This window comes from Micromys minutus (genome assembly GCF_963924665.1).
Source record: "Micromys minutus genome assembly, chromosome: 10".
NCBI lineage: Eukaryota > Metazoa > Chordata > Mammalia > Rodentia > Muridae > Micromys > Micromys minutus.
The window spans coordinates 38,472,266-38,500,178 of NC_137979.1; the positions used below are offsets into that span (position 1 = coordinate 38,472,266).

Here is a 27,913-nt window from a genome sequence, read left to right on the forward strand (position 1 = left end):
TCAAAGCTTTGGCCTCCTTACCTATGGAATGAGTAACATGATTTTGATCCTAAGGATCAAAGCAATTGTTGTGGGAAGTACCCCTGAGCACTCAAAGTGAAGGACACTAGAATTGGGGGTGAAACCATTTATTCCCTAGCTTCCCCAACACATTTCATTCATTTCAAGTACAGTAAACACTCCTATGAAGTTGCCCTAAGTCCTTCAAGAAGGTGAAGTTTGAGGAGTGGGGGATGGGTGTGGGCAGGCTTCCTGGAGGGGAGCACACCTAGATTTCAGAGTGGTCCTGACAGGCCCTGCAAATGTCAATTACTCTCATCTTTCCAGTGTTCTGAGTGTGTTCACTGCCTCTTCTCTCTTTTCTCCCTCTGATCTGCTGCTTCTGGAAAGTCCTTTTAGCGTTACAAAGGTTTAGCAAAAGGGGCCGATTCAGGTCTACTCTCTTGGAAATTTCTTGGGTTAAAAAACAAAATTAAATGGATGGTATAAAAAGACCTCTCCAGAAGAATGACCCTGGAGAAACTCCAATCTCTTCTTTATAGGACAGATTCTTTATAATCTGTCTTTATAGAGCTTAAATAGTGAAGAAATAAATGAAAGGAAGGTCGCAGAAATGAATGAAGGCTGAATAAACGACATGGGGCCAAAGTTGGAAGGCAGAGATAGGACCTTGCTCACTGCCATTTCCGGCACAGCTGCTTTTAAGGTCGTGGGCCATCCTCTACACACCGTTGTTCCTTCCTCTCTGTGGCAGGTCGCTCACTCAAAGCTTTAATGCAGAGCACCGCCCTCCCAGAGCTCCTCCCCTTTCGGCTCGCCACGCCCCTCCGCTCTGAGGTCCCGCCCCACCTCCGAGCTTCAAGGAAAATGAATGGCAGCGGAGCCTTGCGCCGCTCCGGACACTGATTGGCCACTGGGCGCGGTGACGCTCAGGTGGCTGCGGGCGCACGCAGCGGGAAGAGCGGGCAGGGGCGGAGCTGGGCTCCGGGGCGGGGCGCAGGCACCCGGGGGCGGAGGAGCCGGGGAGGCGGGAGGCGGGAGGCGCCGGGGCCGTTTAAGCGGCCTCCCTCCCGCCCCCAGGCGCCTGCTCTGGCCCGTGTGCTGACCGACCCCCGGCGTGGCCCACTCTGGCCCTGCCCAGTTGCGTGGCTCCCGCCTGGCACGCCGGCGGCCTCGGGAGCAGCTCAAGCCCATGAGGCCGGCGCTCCCTGCCGCCGGTGCAGAAGAGACCGAGCTCCCGGCCCCCGCGGTGGAGCGGAGGATCAATGCAGTTCAGGAATCGATTCCAGCGGTGAGAGCCCTGCGAGGCGCGTGCTCGGTCCCCGGGGAATCCCGAGCCCTACAAGGACCGGCTCCCGTGAAGACTCCCAGTCCTGCCATCCCCTTCCTCTGGGCAGTTTGGGATCTGTGCCCCGGGACCCCGAGTCTGCTTTGCCTCCTCCATCCGCTTGCAAACCCAGCTCGGCCCTTGAGATTCCCATCCAGACTGGGCTGTTGCTAGCTCTAGCAGACTACTCCAGCAGAGCCCCCTCCCTGCGACGTCACTCAGGGCCCCCACCCTTGTCTAAACCCCAACGTGAGGTCTCTTGGGGCTGCAGTAGCACCCTGTGGTGATGTTTGTCCTACAGCGGGGTCTGGCCTGAGCCTTTGGGAGTGTTTTGTCGGTGGCTGACCCTAGAGACAGGGAAACTGAGACAGGCTTCTCTGGGTCCAGCTTTGCCTGATGGTATCCGGGGCGGGGGCTTCTCAGGCTAAGAACTCAACTGTGTGCTATTTGAAGTTTTAGGGGTGTTGTTTTTTGGCAGGGGCATTCAGGTGGAGAGACTTGCCTTTGAGAAGCCTGGTTTTAGGAAATGGGGAGAAAGAACGGAGGAGACGCCACCGGAAGGCAGGTTGTTCTACACTGAAAAGGTGGTAGGGTCGCCTGACTGGAGGGACATGGTGGCCCTCTTTTCCGGGTGGATACTTGCGTGGAAGGAAAGATGAAGGCTGCCAACCTATTGTTCACAAAGAATGCTCTGGGCTTTAATGTTTCTAAGTGGGTGAAAGTTCACCCATCGGGTTTCTGGTAACTCTCCATCCCTTTGTCTGAGCCTGGCAGCCATACCCATTCCCAGTCCTTCACCACCAACAGGCTAGCTTAGTGTGATGTACCAGATAATTCAAAAGCAGAAATGCGTGAAATCTTCCGAGCTAGCCATTGAGTTTGGAGTGGTCTTTCTTTTTATTTTAAAAGGTAAACCTGCAGTTTAGTTTCCCTTTCCCTTCTTTCCCCTCACCCACTTATTAGCGTTTATCTAGTTTCTTACAGTCTCAAGGGGTAAAGGGGCTAATACAACATACACAGGATGTGCGTGGTCTTTGCCATCAGTAGATCGGCTTGAAGATTTGGATTGCTTTCTGAATATTGCTTATTACTTGGTGGCTGAATGTCTGGCACTGTCCTTGGAGGAGAACTACGTATCTATGTCAAAGGCAGAAAGAAACCTTGGTCTTTCTTGTTTAGAACGTAATGGATTTAAGGGAGACTGTAACCAGTGTGAACCTTGTACCCAGTGCCTGTGGGTTGTTCGTTTGATTCTTTCCTTTGCATGTCTGTGGGCTGCCTGCTTTCAGGGGACGGTAGCTATATTTGGCAAATTACCCCTTCCCTATTTGACGAAGAGTTTGTGTTTCTATTCTATCCCTTTGAAATCTATAAAAAGAAGGAAAATGTCTGTTTTTGTTTGTTGCACCAACATTCAGAAAGCTCTAAAATGGAAGAATAAAAACCACTTCAGCTGATTGAGCAAGCTTTTTGATGGACAATATTCGCTTTCATCTGACTTTGGAGTCTTACCCATTCAGAAATTAGAATACACAGGGATTATCTCTCGGGGTATCACAGAATGTAATTTTGGAGTAGGTATATATTATTGTGCTCTGTAAATGTTATGTTGTGTGTTTCTTGGTGATCCCTGGGTCTCCTTTGGTTTTGATTGATGTACCCTTCATTACCTCTTCCTCTATTAGCGTCTTGTTTGGAAGGCTACTTATAAGCATCAGTTTGAACTTTTATGACTCACACATGAAAATGTTGAAAGTACTCTTCCACATCTTTTTGTACTCATTAAACATGTTGGTGTCCATCGCTACAGTGACATGTGGGTAGATGATATGGGAGGCACACACTGGCTCCAAACTAATATGTTCTTGTCCCTGATAGATGTGCTGGTACCCAGTTGGGAAGCAGTGCACTAGACAGTGGTTTATAGCTCTGTCTAAACAAAAGCACACCTTGCAGATCCACTCAAAGTGGAACCTGGCGGTTACTGTGGCTTTGGATCATCTTCCAGACTTCTGCCATTTATATGGAGGACGACTGTAAAGGAACAGTTAAAGCCACAAGGAAACAAAACAAAACAAAACCACTAACTAGGATGTGAAAAAGTTCCTCTGGGCTGCCGCATATTTTCTACCTTGCTTTATCTCTCGAAGTCTGAAGACACCAAAGCACTTGCCTGCACACACACACACACACACACAAACACACTTTCCTTTTTCTAACCTGAGAGGTGATAACAACTGTTACCATTCAGTTACTGCCAGTTTGTGCCAGCTACTGGCTGAGTACTTGCATATTTTTCAACTTACAAGTAATTGAAGAGCAGATAAGTTTAGAAAGTAACAAAGTCCTTGCCCAGAGAGCTACAGGTAGGAAGATGCAGACCTTGGAGTTTGGTTTCATATCTCTGCAGCTGCTAGCTGAGCTGTTAACCCTTCTCTGTCTCTCAGCTGGAAAAGGAGTATATTCTTCCTCCACCCAAGCTGTGACTACCCTACGGATTAGACTTTAAATCAAATGCATGGACAAGCATCTTTTTTGAAATCTGACCATTTAGAAGGTCTTTGGGGGGGGTGGTGGTGGCTGTCTGCTGTCTCTTTGGACTGGTTCTTGGTGTGTTGAGCCATAGAATGAAGTAGTCTTTTATCTCCTTTCTCTCTTTATAATTACTAAGTGTGTCATCCTTGACTGCCTGCCTGAACAAACGCCATGCTCAGTTCTCGGTTGCAGGGTGCCGTGCAGAGGGGTCACCTGAAGCTACAGCACTCAGTGTTAAAGCTGCCTTGAGGATAACCATTGCCGTGGCCTTCAAGTTTCTTAAGACCTAGGGTTCTTTTGGCTCCAAGGCTGCCTGCGGTCTTCTATATGGAACCTGTGCAGTCTCCAGTAATGACAATCGACTGTGGGTTTTCTCTGTACCCAGTAGGGTACAGAGAGATTTTCATCCACTCATTTAATAATTAATTAAACGTCAGCAGAAGACGAGCACTGTGCTTAGCAGTGGAAATAAAATAGAAAAGACCACCTTCATATTACAGGGTAGACAAGTGGGGGTAGTTGATCAATCCGCCCTCATATCCATAGGCTGCAGTGTGAGCGCTGTGCTAACACCCAGATGTTGTGGAGTCTCAAATGAAAGACATACACACAGAGCCTTATACTCAATGTGCCTTAATTAGCTCAATTGTTGGGCTTCACCCAAACTTCCACATTGCTAACTCCTTCCCTCCGATATTCCTGAATTATTACTTACTAAAATCTTTTTTCCATCTTTGCTACCTTAGACCCAGTGGAGGAGGGGCCCCTGGGGCCGCCCTTCCCCGGCTCTTACATGATTGTACGCTCTCCCGTCTGCAGCTCTTTATCTTGGTCCTTCTGCTTCCCTGGCACAGCAGTGCTACCTCCCCTCTGTTGCCCGGGAACCTCAAAGTCCTGCCTCTGTATCCCTGCTCAGCCTTTGGCCACCAGCAACTTTACCAACCCAAAGAAACTAGCAGCAGGGACATCCCCCCCCCCCAGCATCTTACATGCAGAAGTGTGGGTTCCCATGTAATTTGGGGAGCCAAGTCAACACAAGTAGGATTAGAACCAATCCACAACATTTTTTTTTTTTAAGTTTAGGAACCAAATTCTTACTAGTTATGGTAAGGACTCTAGTTGGGTAGGAAGGACAAAAAGATGCTTTAATCCATGATGTCTGGAAGATCTCTTAGTAGATGACACGTGAGCTTGAAATAAGAGAATCAAGTTGAATGTTCTAGGGAGAAATACAGAGCCAGTGACCTGAGGTGGGTAAAATCTTCCTGGGTCAAAGGAACTAACTGTAAGAAGGTGGTTGTGGAGCACAGATGGGCAGGAAGGTGGCAGCTTGAGTGTGGGGAGTAGCTGGAGGCCTGTGGGTCAGGGATGCATCAGAGTGTTACCTTAAGCATTTTGGGATGCTAAGAAGTTGTTTAAATAGAGGTATATGATGCAATCTGTTTCTAATAGACAGTTATGGCTGTCATTTGAAGAGTCTCTATAGGGACAGGCAGCAAGGCCAGTGTGAGGCTCCAGTTTCACGGGTTGAAGATGTTGTGTGCTGGTCCTGATTTTGGTTGGGCACCGAGGTGTGTAGTCATGAGCTGATTTGGAATATACTTTGAAAGTAATGTTGTCAATATTTGGACTTGGGGAGTTGGGGACCCAGGAGATGTAACCCATGTGGTTTGGTCTCGTGCCTATGAATTCTGCTGGAAGAGTTGCAGGTCGCCTGCTCTCTGAGAGCCCAGTCCTTTGGTCTGGAGTTAATGTACTAATGTATCAGGGTCAACGCCTAACTGTTGTTCCCTCCATAGTTTTCGAGTTCTGCTATGGGGTGAAGAACAAATACGATTAACCCAAAAGCCGGAGGCAAAAGAGAATATTCAAGAGACATCGAATAAGCCCTACTTTACTATCTGGCTTAATGTGATTGCCACACTCAGGCCTAAGTCCGAGCCCCTGTAGTTGTGTCTCTCCAATCCATGGCCCACCTATGTTTCCTGATAGCTGGGAGTGAGGCCTGACATATTTGTAGATGACAGTATCATGTCACAGTATCCAAAGGTTGGAGGCCCATGTAAGATAGCTACTTTACCCAGGGCACTGAGTAGCCATTAGAGAGGATTTCCAGAAATGGGGACCTTTTTTTCCTCTCATACATACATACGCTTTTCTCATTCTTTTGGGGAGTGGGTAGGAGAGACTCAGCGTGGGAGTCTATTCGCATTTTGCATCTGCTTTCCCATTTAGGTCTCAGGAATGATTTCTTGAGAAGCTGGAGGAAGAGGAGGGATGATTGCAGCCAGACAGATTGAGAGAAGTTGAAAACTTGTGTTCTTATTTCCCAGCAGGACAGTTGTGCTGTCCTTCTCACCGGGCTCCAGACAGTGAAATGCTCCCAGGATAGTTGCTTTTACCTCCGTTTATAGTATCCAACTTACCCACCCATGGGGACAGGGCACCTAGGCCAAAGAGAGGAGAATTTCTGTCTATAGCTTCTCCTCTCCTCCCCTACAGTATGCATAGATCAGTGTATATGTGTGCATGGGCACGTGGGTATTATACGAATGCCCATAGAGGCTAGTAACAGGTATCTTCTTCAGTCATCCCCATTACTTTTTCAGACTTAGCATCTCACTGAATCTGGAGCTTACCAAGAAACGTAGGGTAAGGGATCAGAAATGGAATTTACCTGTCCCCACCTCTAGAGCATCGGAATGACAAATAGTATCCCCCACCCCTTTTTTCTTCTTTTTTTTTGAAACGTGTCTACTGGGGCTTGAACTTGTCCTCCTGTTTGCATGGCAAGCACCGTACCCACTGAGCCATCTTCCTTCATCCCACTTTATTTCTAACCTCAGTTACTTCTGCAGGGCAGAGACTAGCAGACATGGCCACCCAGCTTCTTGGGTTGCAGGAGAAAAATGAGAAAATCTATCCCCCCACCACCACCACCCTGCATGCTGTGTAATGGTCTGACTATTTTTAGACCGGGCTGCTTGGGATAGAAGTTGCTATTTTAGTCTGCAGCCTGGTGGTGGGTAGACAGCTCCCACTTCACCCTATATGGACTGCTTTTCATTTCCTTCCCCCTCGGCCATGTTGGAAGCTCCATCTCCACCCTTTGAGACTCCTAGTAGGGTATGAGCCACAGAGCTCACTTGTTACCTACCTGTCAGGGTGAGGGTGTGGTGGATCCCCGGATACTTGGAGCAGGAGGGAAGCCTTCCTCCCCGGGGTATAATTATTTTTCTTTTTACTAATCAGAGCTGTATGGCCGTGCTCTCTTCCCATAGGAAATCATCTAGGGGATCTCCAGGGGGAAAGAGACGAAAGTTCGGACTTGCATATCTGTACTTGAGGATCGCTGGATACATTTAGAAGCTACTGGGTGGGTTATTTGTTCTCCAGGCTGGCTAGTCGCCACATTCAGCCTGTTCATTTAGGGTCTAACTAAACACCTAGACCAGTGAGATGCCTCCATGGTCCTCATGTCCAACCTGCACTGTGTGGACTTTATAGGAACTATCTGTTATGTCTCAAATGATCTGATCTGAGGTTACCAGGTTCCTTCCAGTGAGAGGGAAATATTAGTCTTTTGTATTTTTGGCACTGAGCACCTTGACAGGTGGAGCTCTGGGATCTCAAAGCCGGCTAGGCTTCTACCCGGTTGTTTCGATGTGCTTGCTGCTTTGCTCTTTAATTCAGCCCACCCCACCCCCACATCCACCCCATGTGTGTGAACCTCCGCATCAGAACGATCCAGGCATGAGCATAGTTCAGGTTTAGACAGGGCTGTTTCTGCCCTCTCACTAGAATGGATGTGCTATGCAGTTTTCATCCTGCTGATGCTGGGAAGGTTAGCTGGAAGGGAATCTGGTCCATGAGCATCCCTGCCGCCCTGCCCGTGTGCCAGGCCGTGTGGATGAGTGTATTTTAGAGCCACAGTGTAAAGTGCTGATCAGGGGTGTGGTCTCTGAAGCAAACTCTTTTTCATTCAGGAAGAGCAGAGGTGAAAACGTGCCTCCTTGTTTAGGTGGCCTGGAGATAGCCAGGTATCGAATATGCTGCCTAGTGCCAGAACAGGTAATACAGTTCCAGAAAACTAGTCTGACGGGCCCTCTGCTATGGGATGCAGGCTGCACAGATCTATATACATAAAGCTTTATGTGCTCTGAGTGAGAAAGCAGAAACCTATCGAATGCAGTGTGTACCTTTTTGTTTAATGATAGTAACAAAATTGGATGGGGGAAAACAGAAATCTTTCTTTTAAGATTTAAGACTTGGTTGTATAGCACCCCTTTAATTTGAGGGATTCTGCTGAATTTGATGTGGTTTCTGTTTGCTTTTACTTGGCAGAAGTTTATCTATTGAGCAAACTCAAAGGCTGTTTCATCAAATAAATGAGATGTTTGCTTTAGATTCAGTGCTGCCGGCCAACTTGACACCTCTTTAAACGGCTTCAGTTTTCTTGTTGATAACAGCAACTTTTTCCTTTAGAAGGGACTGAGTGACTCCTCCTGCAGGCTTCCTGCAGGTCAGGTTATAGTGTGTCTCACATGGCGTCTCTTCTGTTTCCACAGTTTCATGAACCATCGGGCCCCAGCCAATGGCCGCTACAAACCAACTTGCTACGAACATGCTGCCAACTGCTACACACACGCAGTGAGTACAACTTTTTCTTTTGAATGAAAGGTACTGCCTTTCCAAGGCAGCTGGTGGGTTTATTTGGCTAGGGCAAGACATGGTGTGTTGGAAAGGAGGGTTTCTTGTTGTTGGTGGTGGTGGTGGTTTGGATTGGTTTACCAAATGATTCTCTAAGACAGGGAGGCTAAATCTTCTCAACCCTTTGTAATCCGACAGTTAGGAGGTGGAGGGATGGGACCCAGAGCTCAGGATCCTTACCTGCTTCGTGGTTGGAAAGGAGAGTGACAGGAGGGAGGGTGGAAGTGGCAATTAGAACTCTAAGATTCTAGTTTTCTCAAACTTTGGTCTTCCGGGATGGATTATTTGACACGCACTATTTAAAATGATGAAGTCCCCAAACCCCTTTGTTCTGCAGGTTTTCCCAGATAGGTAAAAATGCACAAGTTCAAAGTAAAAACTGGGGTGTGTGTGGTGTTTACACGATATAATCTGAATACATTCACTCATGTATCCTTTGCATTTATAGTGGATTACAGGCAAGATGGACTGCTTAGAAATCAGCCCCCCCCCCCCGAATGCTGGTACATTGCTTGATGTTTGGATATTTTAAATACCTCCTCTATATCATTACAAAGGAGAATGGAATTCACTCTTGTTTAACGAAATCAGGATAAAGAACAACTGTTTTGCAACAGTTGGGCAATGTTGTCCCGCTTGTTCATGCACCCACTGGCTGGCCCACTTCCCCAAACCAGGAACACCTGCTTTCAGGGCAGCAACTAATTCCTTCCGCCTCTCATTTTGATTATCCAAAGAAGACAGGTGTTTGCTTAAAACGTGCCTTTTCACAGTTGGCAAACCTCTGTATTTTGTGTTTGTTTGTTTGCTCATTTCTCTCTGCCTTCCTTCCAGTTCCTCATTGTTCCGGCCATTGTGGGCAGTGCCCTTCTCCATCGGCTGTCTGACGACTGCTGGGAAAAGATAACAGCATGGATCTACGGGATGGGCCTTTGCGCCCTCTTCATCGTCTCCACAGTGTTTCACATAGTATCCTGGAAGAAGAGCCACTTAAGGTACAGTGAGTGGGGGGGGTCAGTGGGCGGGGCCAGTCGACGGGGCTAGTGGCGGGGATGGTGCTTCCTCTGCACATCATCTTAGTTGACTAAGCAGCTCTTCAGGTTCCAGGCTGTTGAGGTTTCGGAAGAATAGGACCTTTTACTGTCCCATAGGGTATGAGCTACCCCTTAACTCAAGACATGCTTTTTGGGCGGGAAAGACTTTTGAAGACCCAACTGCTTTGTGTGTGTCCAAGAAAGCAGTGCTGTAGTTGGCATTGGGGTGTTACAGCTAAAATCCCGAGGGCTTTCTAGTTCTCTCTCGTACACCAGGGATGCAATGAGAAAGAAAGCCATAGCTGTGATCTAGCAAGCAAGGACATTGAACTCCTCAGCCCAGTCCTCCTGTTTGACCTTAAGCAATCCCACCTCATACAAAGAGCCCCAGTTTCCTTATTAGGAAAGGATTATTACGCTGTATCATGAGGTGATTGTGATGCAATGTGGTGAACAAGATGATAAATAAGAAAATAATCTGAAAGGTATAAAATATAGGACGAGGTGACCGTGATATCCATGCCTGTGAAGATTAACTATGAGGTACTTTCCAAATAATATCAAGGTCCTTGGTGTGGTCATAAGGGTGTAAAAGTGTTTATATTTGTCTGAATTAGACTGGAAGGTGGAGCGTCATTTATGTGGAAATGGGTACTTACAAATAAAACCTTAAATCATTAAATAGATTAAACCCCAGAGAGGAAAACAATTCTCAGGAAAACCCGGAAGCCCTGGAACAGGGACCACTGATGTAGAGGGGCATGAACTTTGAGCTGGGCATGGTGGCACATGCCTGTAGTCATAGCATGCAGGAAACAGAAATGCGGGCCCAGCTTCAGCTCTATAAACCAGACTGTGCTTCTAGTCAGAGACGTAAGAAAAGACCTTTTGGTTTCATAAATTGTCAAAACCAAAGTCCCAAGCATGACGTAGTCCCAGTGCTTGGGAGCCTGAGGTATGAGGATGGTCGTGCGTTTGAGGCCACCTTAGATTACAGAGTGAGCTCCAGTGAACTGCAGAGTGAGACTCTGTCTCAATAAAACAAAGAAGCTAGAAAAACGTATCACTAGTCGGGAGGCAGGCTTCGGGAGAGGGCTTTCCTTGTCCCCATTTTCGCTGTATCCCTCACAGTCCTGCCTGAAGCTTGCACTTCTACCGCTCTTTCCTATAAAGTGACAGTTCCCTCGGATTAAAATAAAACCACAGCATTGAACCACCAGGGTGGTCTGGGACACTCGCACAAGGGATTCACCAAATACCAGTGCTGGCTTCCCAGTTCACACAGTCACAGGACCCAGAGGCCCGTCTGGGAGGAGGACACTTCATTATCTTCTTGGCATGGCCTGCCAGTTGTGGTTGTCTCAGCACACTTGGCTCTGATGTCTAGATTTCTGAATCAATAAAGAGTTGTAGATGCCTACTTCTGTCTTCGGGGCCTCCCTGGCCGAGGCTGGAGATGAGGTGCAATAGAAACAAGACTCTCTTGAGCCATGAAAGAGTATTGCTAGACTCACAAGCCACCTGTAGATTTCTTCCCCCCCCCCCCCCCCCCCCGCCCCTTGCTCGGCCTTCAATCACACCATTGTTTTCTAAGATTTTAATCTTTTTTTACTTATTCACTTTACATCCTGCTCACTGCCCCACTCCTGGTCACCCCCTCCCACAATCCTTCCCCTATCCCCATCCCCTTCTGCCCTGAGTGGGCAGGTCCCCCTCTCTGGGTATTCCCCCACCCACCCTGGCACTTTAAATCTCTGTGAGGCTAAGCGCTTCCTCTCCCACTGAAGCCAGACAAGGCAGCCCAGCTAGAAGAACATATCCCAGTATAGGCAACAGCCTTTGGGACAGCCTCATTCTAGTTGTTCAGGACCCACATGAGACCAAGCTTCACATCTGCTACATATGTGTGGAGAGGCCCAGGCCCAGCCCAAATCACACCATTTTTAAATGTTAGATTGTTTTGTTCTGTTTTAAGATTTAAGAGTACACAGTAGCTGTCTTCAGACTCACAGAAGAGAGCGTCTGGTCCCATTACAGATGGTTGTGAGCCACCATGTGTTGCTGGGAATTGAACTCAGGACCTCTGGAGGAGCAGTCAGTGCTCTCAACCACTGAGCCCTCTCTCCATTTTTAAAATGCCTAACAGAGCCAGAATTAGGAGAGAGGAGGGGAGTCCCAGTTTCTGGCTGCACTAGGTAGTGTCCTGAGAAGGTAGCTGAAACTGCCACATGTAATGTCCTGTGTGCTTAGGTTGGTCCTCCTTGTGTGAGATAGTGTGACCAGAGAGGAGGCTTTAGAGCATTTTCATTGTATGAGAAAGTGAGACTGGGGATTGTCTCTAGGATTTCACATACGCCAGGCAAGTGTTCGGCCACTGAGCTATATCCCAGACCTCTTTCTCCTTTTTATTTTGAGAACAAGTCCGGCTTAGGATAGTCTTGAACCCATTGTATCTCCCAGGTAATTAACATCATCTCAGCCTCAGGAGCTGAGACCGCAGGCCCGTGCCACAGGGGCGAGCTGGTGGCAGATCACCAGCAAGATTCTGGGCTTGACGATCTGCCTAACAACGTCTAGAAAGCAGAGTTAGAAAGCCCTCCATCCTTGCTAGGAATCAGAATTATCTCAGGGGTTCAAAACAAGATGTTAAATTCTTCACTTTCCCCCTCTGTCCTGTCTCCCTAGCTCCTTGAAAGTAGAGTCTTGCACCGTGAGTCTCTGGCTCCCTTTATTCCCAGGTGATTCTTAGATGTGGTGGTTTGGTTGGATGCTTGCTTCTGTAGACCTGTAATGAATTATCATGGACTAAACGACAGCTTCCTTTCCATTCCTTTGCACAGATCTGCCTTTTACTTACCTGCTCTCATGCCCTGTCCATCCGCTTGGCCAATAGTGTATGTGTATAGTGAGGCATTGTCAAGGGCCCAAGCCCCAACAGTGGTTGTGTTCATACCCTGAAAACCAAAACTAGATTCATAGCAATGCTATGGAGCTGGGCAGATGGCACCTGCCTGTAATCCCAAAACTGTGAGACATGAAGTCAAGAGGGTCAGGAGTTCAAGTCTAGCCTCAGCTACATAGCTGACAGTCCTCTGTACTGTTTTATGTGTGTGTGTGTGTGTGTGTGTGTGTGTGTGTGTGTGTGTTGTCAGATTCTCTCAAGCTGGCATTACCCATGGGTGTAAGCTGCCTGACATGGGTGCTGGGAACCAAATACAGGTCCTTTGGAAGAGCACTAAGCACTCTTTAACTGCTGACCCATCTCCCAGTGCCCTTCATTTATAATTTTAAATGAAAGCACAGGTTCCTTAACATGCATTTTTTTGAGTCAAACTCAGTGGGTCAGATTTTGTACATACACTTTCTGACTTTGATTTTGGAGCAACTTAAAACTGGAGTTACTGCCCTGTGAGAACAAATACGCCATATTTCTGTATGCTATTGCTGGTCCTAAACTACTGATTTCCCCTTCTTACCACTTACTGTTTACCCTGGCATGTTTAAATTGAAAGCTTGCTTAAAGATGTGTGGGGAAAAAAAAAAAACAAGAATGTGAACTTAGCAAATAGAAGTCTTCAAAATGGGATGGGGACCTGATAGAACTTATAACACCTCTGGGTCGTGACCCCTTAGGGGTTGTGCAACCTGTTTCCATGGGTTGCATATCAAATATTTACATTATAATTCATAACAGTGGCAAAAGTAGTAATGAAAATAATTTTATGGTTGAGGGTCACCACAAGACGAAGAACTGTATTAAAGGGACTTAGCGTTAGGAAGGTTGAGAGCCACTGTGGTACAGCATGGGAGGGAAGTGGGGGCCAGTAAGAGACTTGGGAGGAGTGACTATGACAGACTGTGTTATGTATGTACATGAAATAGTAAAAAAAAAATGAGTTTGAAGCAAAGAAAGGATTTTTCAGGGCATGTTAGCTGGGCATGTTGGCCTGAGCCATGTACTATGGTAGGAACTAGGCAGTGGTCTGCCCTCACAGAATTTCATCTTCCAAAAGAAAAGGAAACCATCAGAAAATTCTTGTGTCACCTGACTGTTGTGGGCTACCTCATCGCATGTCTGGTTATGTTTATGACCTAAACATATAAAGCCTTTCAGTGGCTTCCTACCATTGAACAAAGAGCCGTGGCTTTGATGGGCAAGCCGTGAATGGTGTGGGAAAATGAAACAGGCATAGTGAGGGATAGCCCGTACTTCCTGTCTGAAGGTTTTGATGTGCCCTTTTGACTTCCCCCCAACAGAACAGTAGAGCACTGTTTCCACATGTGTGATCGGATGGTCATCTACTTCTTCATTGCTGCTTCCTACGCCCCATGGTAAGACAGAATCCTGTACCCTGGAAAAGCATTTTTATGATTAGCGGTCCTCATCCCTTTCCTCCCATCCTCTCTACCCCTCCCCGAAGCCCTCTGCCCCTCCCACAGCATATACACACTTGCACCCCCAGCTCCCAGTTTGATTGACTTGGTTACATTACTGCATGAGATTATTTCAGTATTATTGCTGTGGACTTGGGTGTAACTAGCGGCTCCCTTTCCCTCCATCTTCTTTCCATATACCTCTGCTGCTTTTCAGAATACATGAAAACTGAATTTGGTGAATGGAGATGCTGTAAATGCAGATGAGGAAAAGCAGACATCCTCTAGGGATGCAGACCATTTGTTTCTGCCCACTCGGTAGCCCAGTAGCTACTGCCTATGCATACAGTTCTTCTGTTAACAGAACTAGTTAACCCAGTTAAGACAGCTAGTCTCTTGAGCGGTTGATCTTACTGCCCTTTTGGCATTAAGCAAATGCAGCCTCTCATTGCTTTCAAAGTCAAAATTAGAGAAATGTTCGTTTTTCCTCTAGAACTGGCCCAGTTTTAAATACTCAGAACTTCCCCTTGAGCCATCCACTGCTGTAGTCAATAGAAACAGCAGGCCTCTAGAATCTGGCTCCTGTAGGCTCAGTCACTCAAAAGAAATATAATTATCTGTTTGAATGAAAAAAAGTCCAAGGCCTCTCCAGTACCTCTCACTAAATTATAGGTCTGATTCATATACGAGCAAGCATGCTTTAAAAGCTTTTGTGAAGCAATTTGAAGTGAATAAATATGTAAAAAATGTTAAGTATGAACTCAAGAATCACACATAGAGTAGGCGGTCTGTTCCCGTGTAGTTTTAGATATGTTCATAGTTAATTTTCCTTTTCAGAATATTAGTTATAGCCTAACCGAACATTTCCTTTTCTTATTTGTTTTTAATATACCAAGGCATATGACATTGTGGTGTGTTGAACTGTGACAGAGCACGTCTCATAGCACATTCTGAAGGAGTTCTCATGTTCTGTCTTGGCAGAGAGGTTGCTAAAGGAGACATGTATATTGGGTGTCTGTTGTGGATATGTAATCCTGGTTGAGGATTTTATTCTGGCTTCTTGATAAGCTTTGTCAGCACCCCAAATGTGTAGTCAGAAATAAAACCGCCAGTAGCCGTTACTTCAGTGGGTCCCTGCTAGGGAAAGTCAGAGTTGACATACACACTGACATGTCTGTTTTTAGCCGGTTCTATTCTTAAATCCAGCCAGCACTCTTTGAATGATTAGCTTCACCCAGACTTGCCAAAAGCCCCCTTGCTAGGTTGAAGGCCATAGTTTTCTGCCATCCTATTGTTTGCTCTTTGCCATCACTGGAAGCACGTGGACTCCAGATTCCTGTCATTTACCCCTTTTATTCTCATTTACATTTATAGGTTAAATCTCCGTGAACTTGGACCCCTGGCATCTCATATGCGTTGGTTTATCTGGCTCATGGCAGCTGGAGGAACCATTTATGTATTTCTCTACCATGAAAAGTAAGAGAAAGATCACTTCCATTCGATAGATTAACAACTAACCGCCTGAATTATCCCTGTGTGCAGTGCAGTTTCCTTTGTGCCTGTGCTTCACAATAGCAGAAATACATAAAAAGAACATGTATTGCTTTTTAGGACGTTTTTAATGCCATTTGGTATTCACAGTTGCTGGACAGGCTGGGGTGGGAAGGCATAAATGTGTCATGATGAGGTTGAAGGACATTTTAGAGCCGTAGGGACCTTTTTTTTTTTTCTTATCCAGAGGCAAGCTTTCACAGACAGACGTCTTAAAGGGAAACTAGCCCTCTTCCAGTTTCCATGGAGATGGAGGGTAACCGATATTAAGTGTCACAGCACAGCACTCACCCAGATAGCAGTCTGGAGAGTGTTTGAGGAAAGATGCTAGCACTAGACACAGCTTTCTCCCTACTCAATGCGACAGTCAAAAGTGTGGGCATAAAGGAAGCCATATGGAAAGTGTACCTTTTGGATTTAAAGGAGACCTTCAAGTCATCACCTTCAGCTGTAGGCATAAAAATTATGAACATGAGAGCCGGAAGGAAAATAACTTTACTATGAGATTGTCTCCCCAGAAAGTTAGAAGCTGCACCCATGAAGTTCACCAACATAGCTGCCAAAACAAGATCCGAACAGAGAGAACACCAGTAGACATATTGATCCTGAGCCTATCATGGGCACCTGACTCCAGTTAGCCTTTGAATATGACAAATGCTAAGTAAATAATGCTTATTACTCTAAGGGCACATGCACTTCTTGGGTTCAGGCTTCTGAGTTATGTCCTCCAGACAGCATAGCAAGTAAAGACAGGCCTTCCCGGTAAACCAAGGTTTGCAGCCCATTCTTCCTCCACAAAGGCTAAGTTCTCAGCCTAGTGGGCTGAAACAGGAAATATGCATACAGAACTGACTGAAGAGACAAACAGAAAACACATCCTGTGCTCTGGCTGCTGCCCACCCCTGAAGAAAGCTGTGTTTCCACCTCCCCTCACTCTTTCTGGGTCCTTTTAACTCTGAATGGAACTGAAGATGGGCCAACCCGAGAAGGTGGGCAAGAGAAAAACAGTGTCCTGGGCTAGACAGCTACTTATATTGACAGCAAATATGTTCTAAGCAGCCTGGGTCAATCTCTGCCTTTTTCATCCTAAGAGAGGCTTTACCTCATTGTTTATCAGTTTGGTGTGTTAGGGAGAGGCTCTGGGTGGTCTCCTACTATGAAATGTATCTCCTTTGAGTAGTTTAAAAGCTTATGTTTCTCTTTCAAAATAAAAGGGAAGCTGGCATGGGCATGGTCTGAGTAGTCCCTGGGTGTGTGTCTAACCATTTGTGTCCCTGCAGGTATAAAGTGGTTGAGCTCTTCTTCTATCTCACGATGGGATTTTCTCCAGCCTTGGTGGTGACATCAATGGTGAGACTTGGTTTGAGAATTTTGGTTATTTCCTTCCTAAGTCCCTGATACTCTGTTCATGATAGATGTGCCATTTTCCCTTTTGGAGCTGTGATATATCCAGTAACTATAGACTTGAGAGAGAACCATAGCATAGTTAACGCAGCCAGTCACTGAGTTACACTGGCTGTCAAAAGGCTTGGCAAAAGCTGTGTATATGTGGGTTCGTTCTGTCCTTTTCTGTTTTGGATGGTGGTTCCTGACCCCCATCCCGCCCTGCCCCATCTCATTACCCTTCTTTCAGAGACTTATCTAGAAGACAAGAAATGACTGTTTCAGGGTAATTAATGGGGCTGTTTAAGGCTGAATCTCTGGAAGAGGCTATTTGGAGACTATCACGGTGAAGGAAAGATGAATTACTGACATAAAATCTTAAGAATTAGATGGATCTTTGGAGGTTGTGGTGGCCCTACCCAGCCAAGGAGGGAAAACTAAGTTTGAGGTCAGAAGAAAAAGCCTAGCATTTGCCCCAGCTTCCTGCTGGGTACTTTTCAATTCCTTTTATTTTATTTTGTTTCTTCATTTGCTTTGAAGTAGTATTATCTCTCTTTATAGAAAAGGAAAGTGGCTTCTTAAAAAAAAAAAACTGTTATTTTACTCTTAACTTCAATTGAGAATAACTTGGGGGATCGGTGTGAAAGAGTTATACCAGCTTTAGGGGTTCTCCTATAGGGTGTGTTGTGAGTTTTCTTTCCAGTTGGATTATCCTGTACACATCCACGCGCATCATACCTGCAGTCTCATCTAGCACTGCTTGCCACTGGCTTACTTTCTCCAGTGTCTCGTGTCCAGCACTGGCCATTTGCAGCTGTGCTAATTAAAGAACTGTAGCTTGTTTCGTTTTAATTCATCTCAGTTGTCCAGAGTCAGGATTGTACCTGAATCTCATTACTGAGTTTCAACATACAGTGAGAGAATGTAATTCCGCTTCTCAGGGTCCACCTCCCCTCCCACTCCCCAGGGCCCACCTCCCCTCCCACTCCCCAGGGCCCACCTCCCCTCCCACTCCTCAGGGCCCACCTCCCCTCCCACTCCCCAGGGCCCACCTCCCCTCCCACTCCCCAGGGCCCACCTCCCCTCCCACTCCCCAGGGCCCACCTCCCCTCCCACTCCCCAGGGTCCACCTCCCCTCCCACTCCCCAGGGCCCACCTCCCCTCCCACTCCCCAGTATGCCCCTTGGAGCTGAAACTTGTTTGTGAAAATGTCAAAAATTATATCTCCTTGAGCTAGGAGCTTGGTGGTGGCTTTAGTAATTACCTAGCACCGCTGCACAGATAAATACGTGTAGCGATGTCTGTGTGTGTGCATGTACACTGAGATGTATGTGGTCCACTTGGAAAGGCAGTAGAGTAGGATGAGAAGAGGGAGGCAGGCGTGTGACTGAAGTGAGAAAAATGGGCCACGACTCTCACATCGTTTGTTAGAGGGCAGTTCGGGACAGCCAGAGCCATAATGGCAAAGTCTGTGTGGATTGGTTACTAATTATTAGAGCAGAATTCCAAGTCAATTCCCTCTGGCTGTCATAAAAGCAGGTTTATCCAGTATTTTTACTATCCCAATTCTGCAATCGGCCTTTTCCTCGGTGCTATAATAGCCAGTGACTAATGTTTATGAAAATGAAGCAGGGTAATTTACACACTGCTGCCACAAAACTTAGGGTCCAACAGACAGTTTCTGTTTTCTGTTCAGTAGAGAGACTGTAATAAAATTTTATAATGTCCCTGATGGCGGAGGTGGGGGGTGGGGGAGGGTGTGGATGGGGGATGCGTGGAAGGACAGCTTGGGTTGCTATGGAAACATGAGGTTGAAGTACTAAAATAAATGATAGGTGAGCTGATGCAGAGCAACCCAAGGCTCTAGCTGCATATGTAGCAGAGCATAGCCTTGTTAGGCATCAACAGGAGGAAAGGCTCGATGCCCCAGTGTAGGGGAATGCCGGGGTGGGGAGGCAGTGGAAGGGAGTAGGTGGGTGGGGGAGCACCCTCATAGAGGCAGGGGGAGGAGGGATGAGATAGGGGGTTTCCGGAGGGGAAACCAGGAAAGGGGATAACATTTGAAATGTAAATAAAGAAACTATTTAATAAAAGAAAAGAAAGGGGAAAAGAAAGAAAGACATGTAGAAACCAGGAAGCTGTCAGAGTGAGGCAGGTGTTGCCAACAGAGGAGACAGCTTGCCTGGGGAGGGCACCGCCATCTTTGGAGAGTTGATAATAATCTGGGCATTTAGACAGAGTTGAGATCAAAAGGCTTATGTAAGAGTGGATGCCGAGCTGTGGAGCTGAGTCATGAGTCTCAGACTTCAGCCTTCTGCCACAAGGAGCTATACAACTAGATAAGGAATTAAAGCCACAGGCTTCTCAAGCATCAAGCACAGATAGTGCAGGACCATGATGCTTAAAGAAAGAGAAACCAGAAGCAGCACTTTGGGTCCTGCCACCGCCCACATTATTTTCCTGTAGACTTTCCAAATAGCAATAAAAAGAGCCCAGAGAGCAGCTGTCTTCCTAGAAATCAGACCTGGGATGGTTGATGGGGCAGGGAACTAGGCAGAACAGAGCTGTTGAGACGAACCTCCAGGAATCTACAAAGGAGTCTGCTTGGCCAGGCAGCAAGCAGGATTTGTGCAGGGCAACATTCTGGACGCCCTCACTGAGGATTAACCATTTGAAGGTGAGGAGCTAAACATTGGTTTCAGGGGAGAGTGGAGTCCCCACCATCTGAAGTGGTAAAACCACATCAAACACCAAACATCTCTGGCTTTCGGGTGACCAGGGTCACTTTAGGGACAGAGTTCCTCTGCCCCGGGTCTTAGTTGCTTTTTATACCTGTGACAAAGAAGCTCAAACAGACAACAACAACAAAACACACCCAAAAAATAATAATAACAAAAGGAGGAAGGATTTCTTCTGTCTCACAGGGTTGGAGGCCTTAGCCTATAGTTACTTGACTGTTGGTCATGGGCTCTTGCACGGGGAGGCTCACTGTGGAGGGAGCACATGGTAAAGCAGGGTGGAGTACCTCAAGGCAGACAGAGAGACAGCTCAGAAGGAGCCAGGGACAAGCTGAGTCCTTGAGAGGCATGTCCCCACCAACCTGCCTCCTCCCACACCTTGGAATAGGTCAGTATTCACAATCTTCTGATGAAAATTGACAATATAACTAGACAGTAAAGCAGTCTTTGGTATTAAAACTTAGAACTGTGCCACAAAAAGAGAAAGACGTCCCAAATGCTTAAAGATTAAGCAGCAGCCTTCTATATAAAATCCTGTGTCTCTGAATCGACTGGTAATGAATATGCAGCCTGACAATTTGTGGGCTGCAGCCCAAGCAGTGTTGGGAAAGAGGTGCGGAGCTTTAGATGCCTCTGTGAGTGTGCAGGTTGCTTTGATGAATCATCCTGCCTAGGCTGAGGTACCTAGATGTTTGCCCATTAACAGCCTGATTGTTGTGAAGGTACTTCTTCGGTAATGTTAGCATTCAGCTTGGTAGACACAGAGTATATTCCCTGTGGTGCGGGTGGGCCTTAAGATAAAAGGACTAAGGCCTTCCTAGCAAGGATTCTCCTCCACCTTCGGATGTCAGCCGCAGTAGCAGTGTGACCTGGACTACTGTCTGCCAGCCCCCTGCAGAATTCAGGCTGGATGCTCTGTAATCGTACAAGTCAGTGCCTTAAAATCTGTCAGTACACACACACACACACACACACACACACACACACACAACTGTGCTGCATGCAGACATACACATTCATCTTACTGACTCTGCAGTTAGTCCTGCACAGGGAAGTCTGGAACCCTGACTACGGTGACAATAGAATGAAGAAAGAGCAAACACATGCACAGGAAATCTGGGATCAGGAAAGGTATGCTTATTCTGACAGAGGGACACCAATGATGCAGTGTAAAACCTGAGGGAATGTATCATGCACAAGCATGAGTAAGAAGTGTTAGCTAGCCTTGGGGGGTCTCATAGGGGAACAGTCTCGGAGTCCGGTCATCTGTAAGGAAGATGCTGCACACTCTTGTAAGTCGGGCATTGGTAAACACCAGTATTTGGACCAAAGGGATGCTCTGCCATCTCTGAGTCTGAGGCACTGGCATCCTCTACATGCTTGTGCCTGTGGTGATACACATTCACTCCAGGCTTCCTCAGCCCCCACGTTCCTATTTCTTTGAAGTACTCTGAGTAACACTATTAACGAGAAGAAAGTTTTAAAATTAGTGATGTAAACATCTATCTTCAAATGGAGAGAGTAAGTAAAGCCTACAGTAACTAACAGTATAGAAATAGAGGGCTATGGCTTAGTGATGCAGACCTAGTGTAGGGTTTGTCGGAGGCAGTGGGTTCAATCTCTGGTATTGAAAAACAGACAGACAGACAGACAGACACACACACACACACACACACACACACACACACAAACATACGGGGCAGGGGCGGGGGCGGGGAATGAACTCAATAACTAGAGAAAAATCCATGAAACCAAAAGCTGTTTCTTTGCAAAAATGCCAGTCATACATTATAGCAAATCTTATAATTAGGGTTAGAATATTAATTCTTCTATACAGACTTTCACAAGCAGAGTGGAGCTTGGTGAGGTGGGCAGTGTTTGCATTTCCAGTACCTGGGAGAAAGAGGAAGGAAGATAAAGAGTTCAAGGCCAACCAAGACTCCCTGAGAGCAAGAAGTTAATCAATCCTACAAACCTAATTAGATCAGAAGAAACACTTTCTAGTTCATTTTATAAATCCAAGATCACCCTGAGAATCAAATACACATGGTGGGAACATGACAAAACTGTGCTCATGAAGAAAAAAAGACTCCAAAGGGTTTCAACAGGATATCAGCAAATCTAGTTTCATGAGGACACAAAAAGAAAATCGTAATCAGGTTAGGTTTTCCTGGCGCCATTGGTACGTCATTGAGAAATTTGCCACATTGTGAGGATCAATGAGAAAGGGCGGGTCTCTCAGCTGATGAAGGAAAAGTTTTTGTCAAGGTTCAGAATTCAACCATCATTTTAAAAGGTCTCAACGCACTTAGAAACTTTCCAGATCTGATAAAAAGACAGTTAAGACAGTGATTGGTAACAAGGCGATAATGTATGTCCTCACTACTTCCAGTCTCTAGGGATGCAGTAAGAGATGAGAGAAACAAAAGCAAGCCAGCAGAAAAGAATAGGAAACCCACGTTTTATCTGTAGATGACCTTCATCACGGCATAGAAGCCAGGATCTACAGAAAAGTTCTAGACCTTAAGAATGAGTTTGGTAGCACAGTGGGCAACAATGGTAAAAGAACTAGGGACATTCTTCCTCAAGAGACCTCACACCTGTTTGTGCCACTGGCCTGTCTCTAGTGATCCCTGAGAAGTTAAGGCACACTGTGAGTTCTCAACATCAGTGGGATGAAGAAAATAGCCATCACTGCACTTAAGGGTGTCGGGAGAAGATGTGCTTGTATGGTGATAAAGAAAGCAGATACCAGGAGGACTGAAGAACTCTGGGAGGATGGGGTAGAACACGTGATACTGTTATGCAGAACCCAGGCCACTATAACATCCCAGGCAGGTTCTTCAACTGGGAGAAGGATGGAGAATTCAGCCAGATTCTAACCAATGGTCTAGACCACAAATTCTATGAGGACCTAGGATGACCGAAGAAGATTGGATCCCACAGAGGGCTGTGCTGTGTCTCTAGACCTTTTATGTTAATAAGTAGTTTATTTAGGAAGCAGTGGCATTTGTATATGAGCACAATTCAATGGAAAACAGGAAATGTTTTTAAGAAAAGGGTTTAGAACATTTGAATGTCGATTTTACGTCATGCAGAAACTCCTATATTTGGAGTTTGGGCTTAGATATGAAGCAAGATTCTTAAGATTTCTTGGAGACACAAACATCAGGAGACCTGGAACATCTTGTCATTGCAATTTTTTTGTATAGGTGTGGGGCTTTGGAGCCACAGAAATAAAGACTGTGAGATAAGAAAAAGCAAGTTGGGGAAAGTTTCAAAATTAAAGCTTTTTCTTCTATGAAGAAAATGGGCAGTCAGTGAGAGTTCTGTAGGAAATACTTGCTATGTCTGTGGTAAAGAACAGGCATCCCAAGAGTAGTCACCTGTTAAATACGTGCTCCGTCTATGGTCTTCCAGAACACTCCTAAAGCCCTTTAAAGATTGGTACAAAGTTTTGAGAAAACCTTGCAAAAAAAAAAGGAGAACCCATAACCCTTTGAAAACATGTGATATAATTAGTGGTCAAGAAAAAGGAAATTAAAACCCCAGCGAGCAGCCACAACATACCCAAAAGAGCAGTTATGATTAGAGACCTGCACTGGAATGAGTCCCACCAGCATGTCATGCATAAAATGATAGAACCTGGCTCCAGAATTTTAGTTTTTACCTCTTTAGTTTCTAATAAATACATTTAAGGGTGCATTTAGTCTGGGACTTGGTGGTTTACTTTAACAGAAATGGAAACGTATATTGCAAAAAGACTCATGAAGTTAAAGGCAGACTCACTTACTGCAGTTCTCAAAAATAGCAAGAATTAATAAACTATGCTAATGAAGGGGCTACTAAGCAGAGCAACAACAAAAGCAACAAGCAAACAAACAACAGGATAAGGAAATTGAAACTATCTACTTGGATTTATGTGACTCCCAGAAAACAAGCAGTGTAATTCCGTGTATCTGAAGTTCTAGAGTGGGTTGTCCTGTTTGTAGTGGTAGCATCGTGAACAGTGCTTGCCGTGGTGCCTGGAGGGGTTCAGAATTGATTGAGGCTGGGATGCCAAAGGACTTTACAGTAGCATTTGGATGGGTCTTGTTAGCAAGTCTTCCAGGCCCCGCCCTACAGTTACCTGGCAACAGCCAGGTGTGCCTAGCCCCATCCCCACTCCCTTGTTCTCTTTTTCTCTTCCTTCTCTTTCCTCTCTGTTTCTTTTCTCCTCACTCTCCTCAGCCCCCCTCCCCCACATGCTCATGGCCGGCCTCTACTCCTCTCTTTGTGTTTCTGTCTCTCCACCTTTCTGTCTCTACTACCTCCTCCATTCCCCACCGAATGCCCTAAATAAACTATTCCATACTATTTCTGTAGCATGGCTGGTACCTCAGGGGAAAGGGATACCTCAGCTTGGGTCTGCAGAGGCACCAAACATATCCCTGGCTTCCCTTTCTTTTTTATAAAACACAACAGACATAATCAAGTTCTTTCTGTTCCACCTTTCATTCTCATCTGCATACCTCACAAAGTTAATCACACAAAGCTCTGTTTTGCAAAACACTCATTTCCCCAGTGCCAGATGCAGGTCCAGACACCAGACCAGTTTACTTCAGGTCCCAATTCTGACACTAGGAAATGACCTGGCCTTGAGAAAAGTTCCTAACCTCCCAGTTTCTTGTTAGTCAATGCTGTTGATAACAAATGGTACCCAATTCAGGGTCCTGAAGGTTAACGTGGATAAATACACACGAGTGTCTACCAGGTACCAGCAGCATCATGAGTACCAAAGAAAACACTTAGCCCACCTTAGAGCTAAGTCTGTTCCTGTCTTTGAAAGTCTTACGAGGTAGAAGTGTTTTAAGGAACTGTCCTTTTACAGGTGGTTTAAAAACTGGTTGCTTTGGTCTCTGGCTGGTTTGGACAAAGAGGATTGGAGTCTATCAAAACCAAGCCAGAAACCAGATCACTCTGAGGACTGACTGCGGCAGTACCCAGCCCCATGACTCTGTCGGGCTGCCTGGGCTTAGCCTCCTGTCCTCCAAACAAGAAGGTGCTATTACACAAGTGATACTTGGGGTTCCTGCTCCCCGTAAGAACCTGTGGCAACCTTTGTCTAGAACAGTGCTTCTCATGCACATACAAGAATGTTGTATGATCGGTATTGATGGCCCTGTCACATGTATGAAGCAACACACGTGTATGATTAATTGGCTTGAGGTTTTTGGCTTTAGATTTTTTTTTATAAACATCTTAATTGATGTCTAGCTGAACATGTCTCTTCTTACCAAGAAAAGAAAATCTGGTCTGGGTCATTTCAAGTCCCCCTTTCCTAATCTTTTCCTCCTACAAAACCTTGAAATTCGTGGGAACGGTGGAAATGGGGTTGTCATCACTCCTGGTCCTGTGTCCTACCATCGGCCTTCAGCATCCTCTTCTTTTTGCTTCTGGCTAGGCCTGTGGGCTCCTTCCTAGCAGGTGGCTGAGCTGGAATTTCCTTTTGCTTTTGCCTGACTGGGCCACTGGGACCATAGGGCCATGTGGACTTGCTCCAAGCCTGCTGGCATTAGCACCCAGCTGTCTGCATTCTTGTTGCCTTCAAAGGGCTGGCCACCCTCTCCGGCTTGACTTCTGCTTCTCCTGCATACATCCCTTCCTCTGCAGCACCACCTTCCTTAAGTCCTCATGCACTCAAGACTCTTTATAGTTTCCTCTTGTAGATGGGTATTCGAATCTCTCAAGGCAGCCTTAAAAAAAAAAATCTTGCTTTTGACTTCAAATATATAGGATTTAGTTTTAACACCCGGGAGCACAGAGCGAATTAGGAAATCCCTAAGACTGTGTGATGTGTCCCACGTCAGCAGTAAAGATGCCTTAAATTCGTACCTGCCTGCCACGATTGGAGAAATAAAACAAAACAGTCAGTACAGGTGGCGCAAGAGAGGTCAAAGGCATTCGATAAGCCTGCGATATGAACCAGTTCCCTGGGCCTGCCACATGTGGAAGGAAGTTTCCAAAGGGTGATCTGGGAAAGGAGGGCCATGCCACCTTGGCAGGCACGTCACGGCTGACGCTGATTGCAATCTGCTTAGGCACAGTTCAATGAGCAGAATTACCGCTTAGTCCTGTGGAGCCTATAATATGTCCAATGGTCAGAGCGTGCCTGCAGATCCAGAGGGTATTCCAGGTCAAGCGGGTGAGGCATTTTACATTTGCCTTATGCTTACAGATAAGGATGTTGTCCACCCCGTGCTTTTGACTGTGCAGAAAGCCAGGAGCTCTGGGGGCAAGGGCAGGGACTCTTACCTTGTCGCATCAGAGTAATATCAAACCTTTCTGTTCCCCTGCCTCTGTTGACAGAACAACACTGACGGACTTCCAGAGCTTGCCTGTGGGGGCTTGATTTACTGCTTGGGAGTTGTGTTCTTCAAGAGCGATGGCATCATTCCCTTCGCCCATGCCATCTGGCACCTGTTTGTGGCCACAGCTGCCGCCGTACACTACTACGCCATTTGGAAGTACCTTTACCGAAGTCCCACGGACTTTATTCGGCATTTATGACCAGTGTGTGTTAGGTTTTCAAATCAGTATTATCACAGTTGAGGCACTTGAGTGGGGTAAGAGCTGAATGTTGCACACAGAAGAATGAGCAACTTGCACTGACTTCATTTTAATTTTTTTAATATAATTACTGTGAAAGGATAAAGCCCTGCCTTGGGAGTTTTCCTCTCCACGGGCAGCAGATAAGGGTAGTGAATTAATGCTTCATTCCATTCCACTATCATGAAGGACTTGGGATAGACATGGCCAACTGATGTTTACAAACCAGAATTTTGTATTTTTGTTTTACAGATTTTAACTACGATGAGTTTTTCTAAATCAGTAGGTCAGGTTGTCAAAGTCAGTGCAATAACAACTTCCTTTTTAAGAAGAAAAAAAAAAAAAAACAAAAGTTGTTTCTATCACGTTTCCCGTTCACTGTGCAGAGACTCATGGAAACTTAGCACTACTTCTTACCATGTTTCATCTTGACATAACATGGTTATTTTTTAAAGGGAGGCTTCGGTTCTTTTGTAAATTTTTAAATGAAACTATTCCATTGAAGTGCACCCCCCATGGTTCCTCCTTCATGTGAAGTTTTGCAGCGAGCGGTCAACATTCCACAAACAAACATTATACCTCCTCCGACAGTTTTATTAAGAGTGGAGAACTTGCCAATTTTTTAGAAAAACTGCAGTTTTTTCCAAACTTTTCTGCCAATCTCTGACCCTGAATTCAGTGCTGCTTTGGGCTGACGTCCTTGACCTGGTGTGGGCCACTAGGAGGAAGACAGTATTTTGATGCCATCAACTTTTTCAGAAGACAGAACTTTGCTGTATGCCTTTGCCACGTTTTCTCCAGAGTCTCTCTCCACAGTGGAGGTGGATCCTGTCCGGATTCTGATAGTATTGTTGGGTTGCCTGTCTGCCAGACAGACACTTCTCATGAGCGTTCTGAATTATGGTGAATTGTATTACCACTTTGGTGCCCAACGGTTCAGTCATTGTGGTTAAGCCACTGAACTTTAGTGTGTCAGTTTGATACTCATTTTAATTGTGAGACTAGACACATAAACTCACATGTCTGCCTTTTCCTCTGCATTTCTCAGTAAAATATGTTTTTCCACACTATAAATACAACATTGATTGACAGGTAGGAACTCGTGTCTGTTTTATGCTGACTCAGTGGAGTGATATTTATATATGTTTTCTCATTTCCTCTCAATGTCTTATATTAAGATTGATATATTAGTTGCTTTGTTGGTTAATCTTTCTTGGTGTTTAAGAGAAATGAAGTCACCTTGCCTTTAGATCAGATGTTAATATAACCTGTTTGTCTAGAAATAGGCCTGCTCTAAGGAACTGTCAGATAAAAGATATGCTTTATTAATTGAAAGTCTGTACAGCTGTAAGTTTAAAAGAATGTTTATTTTGTATGTGTTCAGGCTCTGGTTTTGGTAAATTGTAAAGGAACAATAGAAGAATGGATTGCTGGGAATTTCTTCAGTAGTCAAGGGTACCCAAGGATAACACCAGCCAGGCCGCTCTGTATGCATGATTCTGAACATTTTAGGTGCCTGTTATTTACTGTGTGTATTTCACTTTAAATATATTAACTTTTTGTGGATTCATTTAAAGTCTGCTCATATACAACACTGTCAAAACCACTAAGATATATGTAAGAACTTGTGCTGTAGATTAGAATAAAGTTGTTACTTGGGTTGACTCCATTGT

At 45.7% G+C, this 27,913-nt stretch overlaps 1 protein-coding gene across 1 annotated transcript; it reads left to right on the plus strand.

Annotated features, from left to right (window-relative positions):
• Positions 1 to 1,065: 1,065 nt before the first annotated feature.
• Positions 1,066 to 27,904, plus strand: MMD (monocyte to macrophage differentiation associated). Its single transcript, XM_080922282.1, has 7 exons — positions 1,066 to 1,291; positions 8,431 to 8,512; positions 9,407 to 9,567; positions 13,864 to 13,938; positions 15,355 to 15,456; positions 16,812 to 16,881; positions 26,001 to 27,904. The coding sequence occupies exons 1-7, from the start codon at positions 1,266 to 1,268 to the stop codon at positions 26,199 to 26,201; spliced, it is 717 nt and encodes a 238-aa protein (XP_080778408.1). The 5' UTR covers positions 1,066 to 1,265; the 3' UTR covers positions 26,202 to 27,904.
• The last annotated feature ends 9 nt before the right edge of the window (positions 27,905 to 27,913 follow it).

Excerpts from the sequence above, each read along its gene's own strand:
- MMD (XM_080922282.1), top strand. The coding sequence starts at position 1,266 with ATGCAGTTCAGGAATCGATTCCAGCG. Across the intron at positions 8,513-9,406 it reads CCAACTGCTACACACACGCA|TTCCTCATTGTTCCGGCCAT; the intron begins GTGAGTACAACT and ends CCTTCCTTCCAG. Across the intron at positions 16,882-26,000 it reads CCTTGGTGGTGACATCAATG|AACAACACTGACGGACTTCC; the intron begins GTGAGACTTGGT and ends CTCTGTTGACAG.